At 39.6% G+C, this 14,465-nt stretch overlaps 1 protein-coding gene across 1 annotated transcript in view; it reads left to right on the top strand.

Moving 5' to 3' along the window:
* Positions 1-39: 39 nt before the first annotated feature.
* afg2a (AFG2 AAA ATPase homolog A) overlaps positions 40-14,465 on the top strand; it is a 96,261-nt gene continuing 81,835 nt past the window's right edge. Inside the window, exons 1-10 of the mRNA XM_008326662.3 lie at positions 40-310; positions 969-1,090; positions 1,173-1,330; positions 1,738-1,796; positions 1,944-2,618; positions 2,898-3,027; positions 3,139-3,195; positions 3,665-3,788; positions 6,024-6,125; positions 6,512-6,665. Coding sequence (XP_008324884.3) covers positions 136-310; positions 969-1,090; positions 1,173-1,330; positions 1,738-1,796; positions 1,944-2,618; positions 2,898-3,027; positions 3,139-3,195; positions 3,665-3,788; positions 6,024-6,125; positions 6,512-6,665 — 1,756 coding nt within the window. The 5' untranslated portion in view covers positions 40-135. The remainder of the gene's footprint in view (positions 311-968; positions 1,091-1,172; positions 1,331-1,737; positions 1,797-1,943; positions 2,619-2,897; positions 3,028-3,138; positions 3,196-3,664; positions 3,789-6,023; positions 6,126-6,511; positions 6,666-14,465) is intronic.

Genomic DNA, 14,465 nt, shown 5'->3' with positions numbered 1-14,465 from the left:
CTTTAGAAAAAAAGACAAAAAGTGGGTTATACGGTAGAATTGGGCGGAGTCAGTATATAACCAGGAAGAGTGGAACGCTTGCGCAGTGTTTACACATGTCTGCACTTTCACGTGGAGACTATTTCCATTTTTAAAATGTCTTCAAAGAAAAATAAAGGCAAATCCAAGAAATCCAGTGATGGTGACAGTTCCGGGTTACTGAAGGAAAACTCCAGCGACTCTTCAAGTCTGCAAACACCCGGCCACGAAGGAGGAAGCTGCAGGAGTTCGAACAGCAACTCATTCACTGTCATTGATTGTATTGAGAAGGGTGAGACTGCGATTCACAATGATCACTGCATATTAATTTGATATTCAGTCTGTAAGACATTTAAAAAGACATTTGACGTTTTGTCCAATCGCACATTGATTATGGCTAAAATCTAAACTTTATTCGTGCATCGATGTTGAAACATCAGTCTTATGTGTCAAATGTTCTGAGATGAAGCATTTATTTGGCAGATAGTATTCTGGGGAGAGCCGGGTTGTGTCATGTCTTTAAGAATAGTGCATTTCCGTTTGAGTAGATATCCAACACATGGAGCTCGAACCTGATGAATAGTTGACCCTCTTGTGCACCTGTTGCACCACACTATGACGTTGTTTTTCCAATGGACAGATACTTCTGTACTATATGGTGTGTTTAACACCGGAGTCACCCTTAACGACCCGCGATACTCGTTGAGTTAAATTATTTAATTGCTGAATGGATGACTTTAAGTGTCTGTTGTTCTACACAGGCCCACAGGAGAGGTGCAGGTGAATGAAAGATTAGACTTGACCAGGACTTCTATTTATCTTCTGCTTCTGATTTTATCTAATTTTACCAGAATACTTTTATGTCTTACTGCAAGGGTTTTAGGACAGCAACCCAGGCAGAAAGAGGAGTGGGAAGACATTTTAATTCATTTTCTTTGTTTTCTTTCCAGCTGATGACAAAACACCCAAATCCTGCAGATCGTCTTTGGCTCAGCTGGGCCTAAATTCAATGAAGGCAGCCAATGTATGCATTGGAAGACCAGTTCTACTGACAAGTCCAACTGGACAAGAGGTCATGTCTCCTCTCCTGTCTTCCATCCTCACGGCCCTCTTTATCTTCACACTTTAACATTTCTTGTTATTTTTCTGGACAGGTGTGTGTGGGTTGGCCTGCTGCCTCTTTTCCAGGAGGAAAAGTTGGTCTTCAGAAACACGCTCAAATGAACCTGAGAGTAAAGTCAGGAGACAAGGTGACGCTGCAGCCAATCATTGGTCCGGTGCTTCAGGCTGAGGAACTGTTTTTATTCAACAGGTACAAGATATAACTTCTGGTTGATTTATTTATTCCTCCACATTCTAATTCTTATTCTATTGGGGTTCTTGTTATACAAATGTTTGGAATTGTGCTCTTTTTGAACATGTTAAATGTTTTCAGTGTTAATGATTTTGTTTTGTCGTTAACAAAGACAATTGTTTCATATGCTTTATGTTAACATGGAGTTAAAAACTAATTCAAAAAGCTTTGTTGTTTTTATATTTGTTTTGTAAAGCAATGCTACCGCCTGGTGGTTATTTTGACAACTACACTTCATGTATCTATAATCGACCAACCTCGATAAATGTTTGAATTGAGTTAAAGATTAAATGTAACCACAAGTCACAATAATAATATTTAAATAATCTACATTATTTTTATGTACATATGGTATTTTTGCTCAGGTCAAAAGATGACACACTGGAGACAGATGAGTTCAAAAACTTCCTTGTTAGATCTTTGGGTAAGTCAGTTTACTGAATAAATACAGACACTTGTTGAAATACATGTACATGCTCCACTGCAGTTTTCCTCCTTGCAGCATATTGATAGACAGACAGACAGACAGACAGAAAAAGTTATTTTGATTTTTATTCTTTATTGGTCCCAGCTGGCAACATCATTCTCCCAGGAAATCTCCTCTCCCTCACCTATTATGGCCGCTCCTGCAGTCTGAGGGTGGAGGCTGTTAGAGGTGAGGATGGCGTCACCCTCCAGAGACCAGCTCCTGCACCAGGACAAGCTCCTGATACAGAGGAGTCCTCTATGATCACTTCTGTGCTGGACTCCACACCTGCTGACCTCTCCTTACAGCTCAGTTTACTCACAGTGGAGGACAGCAATAATGCAGAGGGGCCGCCAGGCACACCTGGAGAGCCTGGTCCCGCAGCCAGCACCCCACGCCGCCCAATCCAGATGTCCTCCCTCTCCTCACCTGCTCCATCTCCTTTCAGTCCTGCCTACAACTCCCAGGATCCTCCTCCTCCTGCAGCACCAACAGACGATTCTGTCAGCCTAGAGAGCTCAGTAATATCCGAGAGCAGACAGAGAGAGAAGATCCCCACAGCTCCATCTGGTGGTGCTCTGAACACTGACACCTTCTACTGCCTCTCCACCTCCACTAAAGTCACTCTCAGACACAAAGCAGGGCGGGAGGATCCAGATGGTGAAGCCAAGAGCTCAAAGGTGACGTACAGCATGATTGGTGGTCTGAGCACACAGCTGGACGTCATCAGAGAAACCATCGAGCTTCCTCTCAAACACCCTGAGCTCTTCTCCAACTATGGTAGGTCAGGTGCTCTTTGGGGCATTTACACAGTGGCGTATGGCAACCAGATGGACAGAATGACACACCCATTATGATGTAAGATGTTTCAAAATGGGGAGTTTTAAAAAGTCAACACATCCTTGTTGAAAATGCATGTTTCATAAGTGTTGAACAAGAACCCCAAGATTATTAATTTATCTTTTGTTTTCACTGCTCAACACATTTAACAGAGTTATCTTGACTCGACACATGCAGGAATTCAGACTTTTGACTTTTTTGTTGTTGTTGTTAATGCAGGTATCCCACCTCCCAGAGGCGTTCTCCTATATGGACCCCCAGGCACAGGCAAGACAATGATTGGACGAGCCATAGCCAATGAGGTGGGAGCTCACATGACTGTCATTAATGGCCCTGAGATTATGAGCAAGTAAGCAAATTTTTTTTTTTTCCCTCGCAAATTATTGCTTCCTACAGAGTAAATGGAAATGGAAATGCAAGAGGAAAATCCTCAAAAGTATTTTTCCCAATTTTTTTACAGGTTCTATGGTGAGACAGAAGCAAGACTGAGGCAGATATTTACTGAAGCAGCACAGAGGTAAAAGTTATTCCCTGTCCACCTGCTATTTACTGTAACTACGGTAATGTTACTGAGAAACTGTTGCATCAATTAAATAACAAAAGTGAAAAGTGAACAGGTAAAAACTTTATATAACTAGAAAATAAACAATGAATTACTCATTAAAAAATAAAAAAGGAAAATGAATTAAGTTTAAAAAAAATGGGACTTGAGAAAAGCAAAAATTTAGCTACATTGTAACGGGAGGCTAGCTCCTAAATAAAAAAAATGTGAAAAAAATGAATGAAAAATTAGAAGCAGTTGACACTAAAAGGAGACATTAATAAAGATTTTAGCAACAAAGTTTCAGAAATTACCAAAAAGTATAGAAAATGTCAATGAAAATGTGCATTGTTGAGCTGAATTTTCACGTTAGCTTAGATAGGCTTATTTGTTTTTTTTCTAATTTTAAAATTGAACTGTTGCCACGCCTTGGTTGTGTTTAAAGGCAGCCGGCGATCATTTTTGTTGATGAACTGGACGCTCTGTGCCCGAAGCGTGAGGGAGCTCAGAACGAGGTGGAGAAACGAGTCGTAGCTTCTCTCCTGACTCTGATGGATGGAATCGGTTCAGTAAGTTCTCTGCCCACTGCCCATGAGATCATTGTCTCCATTGATCATTGTCTGCACATGAGTTTTTTAATGGTTCTGTAAATGAAGTGATGACTTATTTATTGTTATTTATTTATTTCAATGAATAATAATATATATATATATGTAAGTTTAAAAAAAGAAACATGCACTATCTCATGTATGGCTTTTATTTTTTGTTATAGTTTTATTATAAATAATTTGACATAAAAAAAATCATTAAACATTTCATTTAAATCATTAAACAGTTCTCCAAATAAAAAATCAAGCCTTCGCATTACACAACCAAAAGAGAATATAACTAAAGTTGTTACTATTAATTACATTAAAGCAAAAACATTGCAGACACAGAACAACAAAGTTGCCTTGACTAAACCCTTTCTCAGTAATAGCTGAAATCAAACGTAGCAAAAAGTTTTACAATATTTAAAGTACACACAGACAAAGTAAGAGCAAACCAAAGTGAACTGAAAAAATGTCAACATCTCAGTCAAAATAGAAAAATATGTTTAATAGTAATTTTACACTTAAAGGTAGAAAATCTAATGTTCACTGTTGAAAGCATCTGAATGTTTGAGCAGCTGTGAGGCTAATATTGAGTTGTGAATGTGGTGGCTGAATAAATCTGTGAAGAGCAGTCACTCTGATGGATCTGTCAGCTGAGTAAATCACCACATGAAAAGAAACACTGATTGTTTCCACAGTCCAACACAAACACACGGGAGTCTTCTGGTTTTTCCTTTAATGTGAAAATATGGATGAACACCATCCTGCTGATCTGCTACATTTTCATCCAGCAGTGATTGAATGACTCCTCAGAAGGTCTGTGTTACACTCGGCCTACACAGGGCTGCGGAGTTAGGTTACGGCAGCTGATCCAAGATCAGACAGGATTCTGATTCTCCTGTAGAAACCATCTCTGGGGCTGGACGCCCTTCACACACTCTGCATCCTGAAACTCTGCTCAGCTGTTTGTCCACTTGTATCTTGAGAACCTCATGGGGAAAAAAGACGATCCGTCACACACATACATACACACATACACACACATACCTACTGAGGTGGGGCCTGGGAAAGACATCACCTCAGTTTATCATGACCTGCCAATTTGCCGGAACGTTATCAGCCAAGTTCAGCTCCATGTCCTCTGGCAATGAGCGTTTTTTTTTTTCTCTCCCTTGGATCGGTGATATTAAACAGAAACAACTCCTGTCTGTTTTCCAGACAATTCAAGGTCGTCAGCACTGATTGGCCTGTGGAATGTGAAGAAATCACTTCCTGCTCCTCTAGCATTTGTGCTTTGTGCTGTAATTTATTTGTGTTTTACTGCTGCCCAAAAGGTGGGAAGGAAAGGTCTAAATTCTGCAGGCGGACCACCCCCGAAAAACACAGGAGTGAGTTGGGTTCAGCATCAGACCAGAGTCAGAAAAAGAAAATTTCCCGTAGGCTATAAAAACAAATCTCCGAAGCCACTTTAAGGATGTGAAGCCGGAAAAACACTGGGATACGTGTGGTCAAGAAGTTACACTAAATACAGGGCTGTTTGACTCTGTGTGATTCAGAGTTTATATCAGGACCAGTGCAGCATCAATCATGTGGTAACCATTTATTATTATACACACAGATACACAGGGCAACTCACATCCTTGAAAATGCTTACATTTCAAGGTAAGTGTTTAGAAATGATTTACATTTTTTTGATTTTTGCGACTTTACTCCTAATCCCCACAGGTGTGGATTAGTAAGAAAACTGAAACATATGTTGCCTGAAAAACAACTCAAATTTGACATCAAGGCCAGAAATAGCCAGAAATATCAAAAGTTAAAAAGTTGGCAAATTAATTTGATATAAAAGACTTACATTTAAAATGGCTCTAAGCAATAACAGCATACTATAGGCAAGGACTAAATAAAATCGTCATAAAATAATAATAAAATACTAAGACCTAACCAAATGAAACAATGAAAAAACACCACAACTGAAATATATCCCCAGGAAAGCCAAATATAAACCAAATTTTATAGACATAGTTATAGGTTAGCTTTAAACTACTGAGGTGCCTGGAAAACCTTGGGAATGATTCGTGGAAGTGTTGAAAAGGTGGTTGAAGAGTTTCTTCAGTAGTGACAAAAAATGAGTTAAAACAAAAATCTAATAGTACAGAAAAATACTAAATAGAACCAGTTTTAAAAATATTTCTGCTTTGTTTTTCCCAGGAGGGTCACTCGGGTCAGCTGTTGGTTCTCGGGGCCACAAACAGACCCCACGCCCTCGACCCGGCCCTACGTCGACCAGGGCGCTTTGATAAGGAGCTCGAGGTTTGTTTGAGTTAAAGTTCTGATATAACACAGTCTTTGTTTTGTCTTTGTATAGCAGTGTTTACACAGTGAATATATTTCTACATCTAAGGTGCTTTTTTTTAAGTTTTTTTTTTTTTTAACAATGACCTTGAACTAATGGAGAGTGAATCCCATTCCCCATTGAGTTTATTCTTTCAGATTTTATCATATTTGATTTGTGGAAAAAAAAAATTCAAAATGGAAATTCCATGACCCTCTTTCAGGACGTCTAAGGACCCTCCACAGTTTGCAGACCTTTTGTTGAACACTATTCTTGATTGGACTTGAGCAACAATCTTGTGTGTTTCCACTGCTGTAATTGGATGTTCATTAAAACTAGTTCTGTTCTGTTGTGACACCTACAGGTGGGAGTTCCTGCTGCAGCAGAGCGCGCAGACATTTTTCAGAAGCAGCTGAATTCTGTTCCCTGCAGCGCCACCTCTCAGGAGCTGATGCAGTTAGCCGATGCTGCTCATGGCTATGTGGGAGCCGACCTTGCAGCAGTTTGTAAAGAAGCAGGCGAGTACACAGTGTCTTACTGTTAAAGAACAGCTGCAGCAGCTTGAGCTTACCTTCATTTTCTGCTTCTTAAACCTTTTTGAGCCAAGGAACATATTTATTTTATTAGAAAACTCCCACAGCACACTGCCAGACAAAATTGTCCCAAAAAGTTTATGTAATGAAATTAAATGATCTTCTAGTTCCAGAGTGTTAAACTCTGTACTGTTTAATTGAGCACAACACTGATATACTCGCAGGAGTTGAAGAAAAACACACAAAGATCTTCTTCAACTTAATAACTAAGTAGTTACTTTTATTCAAGAAATCTAGATACAGGAATCTTCTAGATCTCTGGTCTCTCTTCTAAAACTGAATAGCAGCTACTCTTTATTCTCTAGTACCTCTACAGTACTTCATTCTTGAAGAACCAGCACTTTCTAGTTTACTTTGTGCTTCTGTTTTCCTGTTTTTATATTGTCTAAGTTCTCCTTTAACTTCAGGAACGCTCTTTGTTCATTCACCAATATGTCTACACACCTATCCTTTGTCACCCAAACCTGCTGCACACCAGGAATAAGTTATTAAATTTAAACTCTATTAAAGTTTTATTAGAGTCTCTGTTTTCCGTCATCTACATTACCTTCCCTCATTCTAATGCTGAAACCAAGTCAGTGGCTCCAAAAACGGTTGAATAAATTCTTCTGTTTCAGTTTAAATTTCCCTCTTTATGAACACGTTCCATAGTTGCTTTCCATCCTGCCTCAGGCAGTAAAGTTAACCAGGTACCTTCTAACTGGACCGAGCTCACGTTACAAGAATTACAGCGCTAGATTTTAATGAAGTCATGAAATGAATGTGTATAATAAAAGAGGAAACCGAGGAAAACATCCACAGCACAGAGCAGTTGGGAAACATCACAACTGTTGCTTCTGGCACTTCCCAGATAACCGACATGATTGTGGAAACCAAATTACAGTGAAGTCGCCCAAGGTTGATGGTTGAATAGCGCTCACACACACACACACACACGCTCAGTCAGGAGCTGCTGTTCATCTTGGACTCAGGCGTTGAGACCAGACTGTAGTACTGAGGGGCCTTCAGTTTTTAGTTCATTATTTTATCTCCCCCTGTGAGTCGTGACTCCATTTCTGCACGTCTCACCTCACTCCCAGCGCAATCCACTGACGTATGACTTCATTTACCAGTTATTTTTCGGAACTTTTCTTAAAAGTCGGACATGTCTTCAGCTCCTTTTGAACACAAACTCTTTGATATTCTGCGAAGAGGAAGTCGTGAGTTCTTGTGGTTTTCACATCCCAGTGAGAGAAACCACTGAAACCACCACTTGTTGTGAAATTCCTCTGCCCCCTCACTCCTGTCGCCACAAACCATCCAACTCGCATCTCCAGGACAAAACACACTGGCTTGCATGTGTGTGTGTGTGTGTCTTTCTACATGCGCTTGATTGCAGGCTTGTGTGTGTGTGTACCATTGTACGAGCACTAGCACTTTTGTTTTTCCTGCGTGTGTGTGTGAGACCCTGTGTGCCTCCTGGGTGGTCTCCCGGCCCGGGTACGTGGCGTATTGCATTTCCAGCTGAGGAAGGAGCCGAGGCTGCTGCTGTGCGGAAGCGGGCCAGCTAAGAGCATGATTTAGTGTCCGCAGAGGTCCAGACGTGACTGACAGAGTTTTCGGAGAAACCTCCCCGCTGCCCAGAGGGAGACAACAGCCTCTCAAACACCCTGCTTGGCTCTGCTGGCGTTTACTAAACTGTCAGAAAACCCACAGTCACTGAGCAAACACCCGTGCCAGCAAAAAAAGGCCGCAGAGGAGTAAACAGATTCCGAATTCATTCAGGTTTTGTTTCTACAGGTTGGAAATTAAGTACAGTTCACAGTTCAGTTCCGTTAGTAACAGAAAACAGGCCATCCTTTATTCAGTCATCGTTCCAGGGGAAATTATTAACACTTTTCAAGGTCGTTCAGGTCAAAGCAGCAGTAAATGTGTCACAGATAATATGCAAACAATGAATATGGATTTTTCCAGAATAGGCACTTCCTAATTAATGACAGGGTCTTGGCATGATGGGCAATATTGAGTTTAGGACTAGGCAGGATCTCCATGTTAAAAAACACATCCGTTTCAGATAGAGGCCTGCTGATTTTTTTTTTTTTTAAGTTTGATCAAGGTATGTGCTCCTAAGTTGAGTTTTTTGACTGTAAGCAATTATTTGAGCTGCTGTTTTTTTGTCTTATTTTTCATTATTTACATTTATTCTGGTAACTGTTGCTGACTATTGGTGCGACATAACTATAAGATCTACAGAATTCTTGGCTGAAAGTTTTGTTTTTTTTGTTTAGCTGTTTGCACTCATCCATCATCACTTCCTCTAAAGCAGAAATTTGTTTTGAAATGTAGTGCAGGAAGAAGAAGAAGAAAAGGAAAGATGCAAAAGAAGTAGGAGCAAAAGGAAAGGAAGAGGAAAAACAGAGGAATCAAATAGAATGTCCAACAGGAGTTTTCTGTAACAGTATGTTCTGGGGTCACATCCCCTCAAAGCCCCGTCTCCTCTCATAGAATAAACTGATGGACCCATGTGACCACAGATGTACCTACAGGTTCATGACTGTTTTTTCCTCCTGAGTCTTTATAGCAAAGAACAAAAGGCAGAGCAGCACAAACACGTCCAGTCAGGGAACTGCAGTTGTTTCCTCAGGTAACAATGAGCTGCTGCAGGAACATCGGCTCTTACAAACACCGCTTCCTGGAAAATTTGGGGGAAAAAATGGTGGACACCTGTGATCCATGTTTCTGTCACACATTAGGGTCACGCAAGCTAGATGTCCCGCTGCACATCTGCAGAGGAGAGGGCACATACACACACGCTTTGATGCACGCGACCAGTGTGTGTTGGTGTTTTTTACATCCCGCTTATGGATGAGTCTTAGAAAATCACTTAAAAATAACTGTGGTAACCCGGAATGACGACCTCTAGTGGAGAAATGTTGACAATTAATGATGACAGCAGTCTTGGTTAAAACAATACTGAATCCGATTTGGTCTCTGCATCGAACACATGCCTGCTTTAAATTTAGGTTTGTTCGACTGTGTGGTGAAATTTACAACAAACAATCACAAACCTAACTTATACTTTTATTTTGTTTGCTTTTTATTGTGTGACTTTTTGTGCTAAGATTCCCCTATACTGTATCTACCTCATTGGAATATGGTAAACAAATTATTACATTTATAGTGAGTAGAAACATTGTTATTTTTTAATTTAATTTAATTTAATTTAATTTAATTTAATTTAATTTAATTTAATTTAATTTAATTTAATTTAATTTAATTTAATTTAATTTAATTTAATTTAATTTAATTTAATTTAATTTAATTTAATTTAATTTAATTTAATTTAATTTAATTTAATTTAATTTAATTTAATTTAATTTAATTTAATTTAATTTAATTTAATTTAATTTAATTTAATTTAATTTAATTTAATTTAATTTAATACATTTAAATTAATTATCATCACATGGGATCATGTTAATTATTATTGTCACAAATAACACAAACCTGTACAAAAGAAAGGACATTTAAAATCCTTTTTAGCTCGCAGTAATGTGATACTTTTTGGATTAGCCTGCTAATTTAAAACGATAACTCCACAAACATGAATGTATCATGTGTAGACTGTTAAGGATGTTTTGGTGCAGAGTAGTGTTTTGTATTTTTAGTTGGATCACTTTTCTGCCTTGTTAAGCTGCTGATTTCCTCTGATCCTGTGTCACATTGACCCTGTTCTCAGCCCGGCGCAGATAACACAAAACATTGTCTCATAATGAATCCCTGTAGGTGTTTTGTGTGGTATCAGGAGCTATCATGTGGTCTCGCGGAGCCGCGCAGTCTCTGGGCGTCTCTCGTTCATCCTGTCGCCGTTAAACTGATCTGGGTGCTGGCAGATGACTCATTTCCACAGTCTAAACTCTTCTAATTCTGTGTATGTATGTGTGTGTGTGCACGCGCGCCACATCCGGACACACTGTTTACAAGTCTCTCTAAACAGGGGAAGCCTACTGAAACAAAAAGAGCCAGTAAAATTAATTATGGAGAATAATAAACACACAAATCAGCCCCGTGTAAGATAAAAGCTCTTTGGTTGGTCTTTTATTTTGACTGAAAAAAAGGCTCTGCTTTAATAATCAGCATCCACTTCTTTCAGCTAGAACTAAACTACCCTAATTTATTTACTCAGTAAATGCGCTAAGTGATTGGGGGAATGTAAATTCCCCTTGAAAAGCCCAGCGGCTGGTCTTTAGACCCAACAGAGGCAGGAAGCAGTCGGAGAGTTTACTCCACATGGACGACAAACCTGCTCAGAAATGAGCTGTGTTCTTGCCTGTTTGACATCGCTGGTGCTGTGTGAAACCAAACGGACCAAACAGAGCTGGACGTTGGCCGATGTTTACAGCCGCGGTTTTACCTTATAAAGCTCTTTTCCCAAGTTCTCTGTCCTTTTAAAGACACTTTCGGAACTTCAGGACAGGCCACATAAATCGGTGGGATCAGCATGTGAAGTTTATTTGAGACACATGTTTATAAAATCCGGAAATGTGCTGCTTGTACTCCTTAACCCCGTGCTCTTACGTCCGCCTAGTGACAGCTGTGCATGTGTGTGTTTGCGTGTTCCTGTAGTACTATCTCTGTTAGGCCCACTTGGATAATTTATTAAGTGATTGCATGTTGGTCCTCCTTCTTTCCAGTCTCAGAACTGGTCTGTTTGAGGGTTAGAGACTTAGTTTTGATCTCAGGTCTTAAGGTTGAAATTGTTGATTTGATTGGTTCAGTTAGAATGGAGGACATACAGTGCATTAGTTCTTTTTTTTTTTTCATCCCTACCTAGAAAGACACTTGTTGTTAAGGACTGGAGATGGCCATTCCTCTCTGAAGCACTCACCTTCAGTTATTGTAGTGGCTTTCAAACTGGGTAATTTAATTTAATTTAATTTAATACATTTAAATTAATTATCATCACATGGGATCATGTTAATTATTATTGTCACAAATAACACAAACCTGTACAAAAGAAAGGACATTTAAAATCCTTTTTAGCTCGCAGTAATGTGATACTTTTTGGATTAGCCTGCTAATTTAAAACGATAACTCCACAAACATGAATGTATCATGTGTAGACTGTTAAGGATGTTTTGGTGCAGAGTAGTGTTTTGTATTTTTAGTTGGATCACTTTTCTGCCTTGTTAAGCTGCTGATTTCCTCTGATCCTGTGTCACATTGACCCTGTTCTCAGCCCGGCGCAGATAACACAAAACATTGTCTCATAATGAATCCCTGTAGGTGTTTTGTGTGGTATCAGGAGCTATCATGTGGTCTCGCGGAGCCGCGCAGTCTCTGGGCGTCTCTCGTTCATCCTGTCGCCGTTAAACTGATCTGGGTGCTGGCAGATGACTCATTTCCACAGTCTAAACTCTTCTAATTCTGTGTATGTATGTGTGTGTGTGCACGCGCGCCACATCCGGACACACTGTTTACAAGTCTCTCTAAACAGGGGAAGCCTACTGAAACAAAAAGAGCCAGTAAAATTAATTATGGAGAATAATAAACACACAAATCAGCCCCGTGTAAGATAAAAGCTCTTTGGTTGGTCTTTTATTTTGACTGAAAAAAAGGCTCTGCTTTAATAATCAGCATCCACTTCTTTCAGCTAGAACTAAACTACCCTAATTTATTTACTCAGTAAATGCGCTAAGTGATTGGGGGAATGTAAATTCCCCTTGAAAAGCCCAGCGGCTGGTCTTTAGACCCAACAGAGGCAGGAAGCAGTCGGAGAGTTTACTCCACATGGACGACAAACCTGCTCAGAAATGAGCTGTGTTCTTGCCTGTTTGACATCACTGGTGCTGTGTGAAACCAAACGGACCAAACAGAGCTGGACGTTGGCCGATGTTTACAGCCGCGGTTTTACCTTATAAAGCTCTTTTCCCAAGTTCTCTGTCCTTTTAAAGACACTTTCGGAACTTCAGGACAGGCCACATAAATCGGTGGGATCAGCATGTGAAGTTTATTTGAGACACATGTTTATAAAATCCGGAAATGTGCTGCTTGTACTCCTTAACCCCGTGCTCTTACGTCCGCCTAGTGACAGCTGTGCATGTGTGTGTTTGCGTGTTCCTGTAGTACTATCTCTGTTAGGCCCACTTGGATAATTTATTAAGTGATTGCATGTTGGTCCTCCTTCTTTCCAGTCTCAGAACTGGTCTGTTTGAGGGTTAGAGACTTAGTTTTGATCTCAGGTCTTAAGGTTGAAATTGTTGATTTGATTGGTTCAGTTAGAATGGAGGACATACAGTGCATTAGTTCTTTTTTTTTTTTCATCCCTACCTAGAAAGACACTTGTTGTTAAGGACTGGAGATGGCCATTCCTCTCTGAAGCACTCAGCACTTCACTAAGATTGCACCCTTCAATTCAAATCACCTTCAGTTATTGTAGTGGCTTTCAAACTGGGGTGTGGGGTTCAGCACGACGAATTGTTGGAAATGTTGGAATTGCAGTGTTTTACATAAAGCATTTTAATGCAAAGGCCGTGAATGTTCCCCAGTGAAGGAGAAATGGGTCGTATCTTCAAAAAGAGGGCGCTGCAGTAAATGTTTTGGAACCATTATTTGCAGCCAGTATTTGCATTATATATAGTTATGTTGTGCAATGGACACTTTACGCAGCAGTATTGGAATTGTCTTAGATGGACCGGGTCATGGGACATTACTCAGACCTTTCCCAAGAACTCCCATCATCCTCAGCATTCCAATGATCCTCACTAACTCCATGTTCTTCACAAAAGATATCTCTCTCTGTCGCCTACTGAAAATTGATTTTCCCCTACTTTTTCTCAGAAAGGAACTAAATGTGAAATAAAAAAACAGAATTTGGGAATTTTTTTAAATAATTGCCAGACATGGCAACGTTGACTGAAAGCACTACATATACTATCTCTGGTAAACTGGTTCGTTATAAGAAAAGTGTTTCAATAGAAATGATCACATTAAAAATATAAATACAGGACCACATATGATTTTCTGTAGAAACAGCACAGTATCATCCACAAACAAATGACGGTGGCATGATTGATAATAGACATCATAGCAAATGCTAAATGTTTATTAACAATTGAAAGTTAATTCCAGTCTGTTGTACCATGTGATTGAATGCAATGACAAATGAACCTTAAATAAAAGTGAGAGGAAAACAAAAGAAAGGAATGAGGTTGAGTCTCACTGCAACACTTATCACAAAGCTCCAGTCTGAGAGTAAGAACTGTACTCTTTAAATGGAGCTGCAGCGATCTGTCCTCAGATGAATGGTGAAATGCCTTGTGCATTACACCATCACCAAACCACAGGAACGTTTTCATTACTGGTCGCAGCTTCCGGAACTGCCTGTGCACCTGTATTTACAATAGCCAACATCTGTTCCTGGAGCCGGAACAGCAGAATGATATGTGTTCTGAAAGTGCATACACACGCACACACACAGAACAAGAATGAATGTGCTCACACATTGCAAACCTTCCGGATGAGCGCAGGAACTCACACAAATGCACAGAAAACATGTTCTAGAACCTGTTATAATAAATTGTACAATAACTTCTGTGTATTTTCAAACTGTGTGTTTCTATTTAAGTTACAACACACAAAAACGTGGACTTTTGTTAGCTTTCTTCAGCTAACATTTAGAGTTGGCTTTGGAGTTTTAGCCTAATGTTTGGTTATGTTTTTTGCACGTTGCTATTGTTTTGTTTA

This window comes from Cynoglossus semilaevis, chromosome 15, assembly GCF_000523025.1.
Source record: "Cynoglossus semilaevis isolate Cse_v1.0 chromosome 15, Cse_v1.0, whole genome shotgun sequence".
Lineage (NCBI taxonomy): Eukaryota > Metazoa > Chordata > Actinopteri > Pleuronectiformes > Cynoglossidae > Cynoglossus > Cynoglossus semilaevis.
Note: the sequence above shows the minus strand (reverse complement) of the source record. Positions and strands in the feature narration are given on the sequence as shown.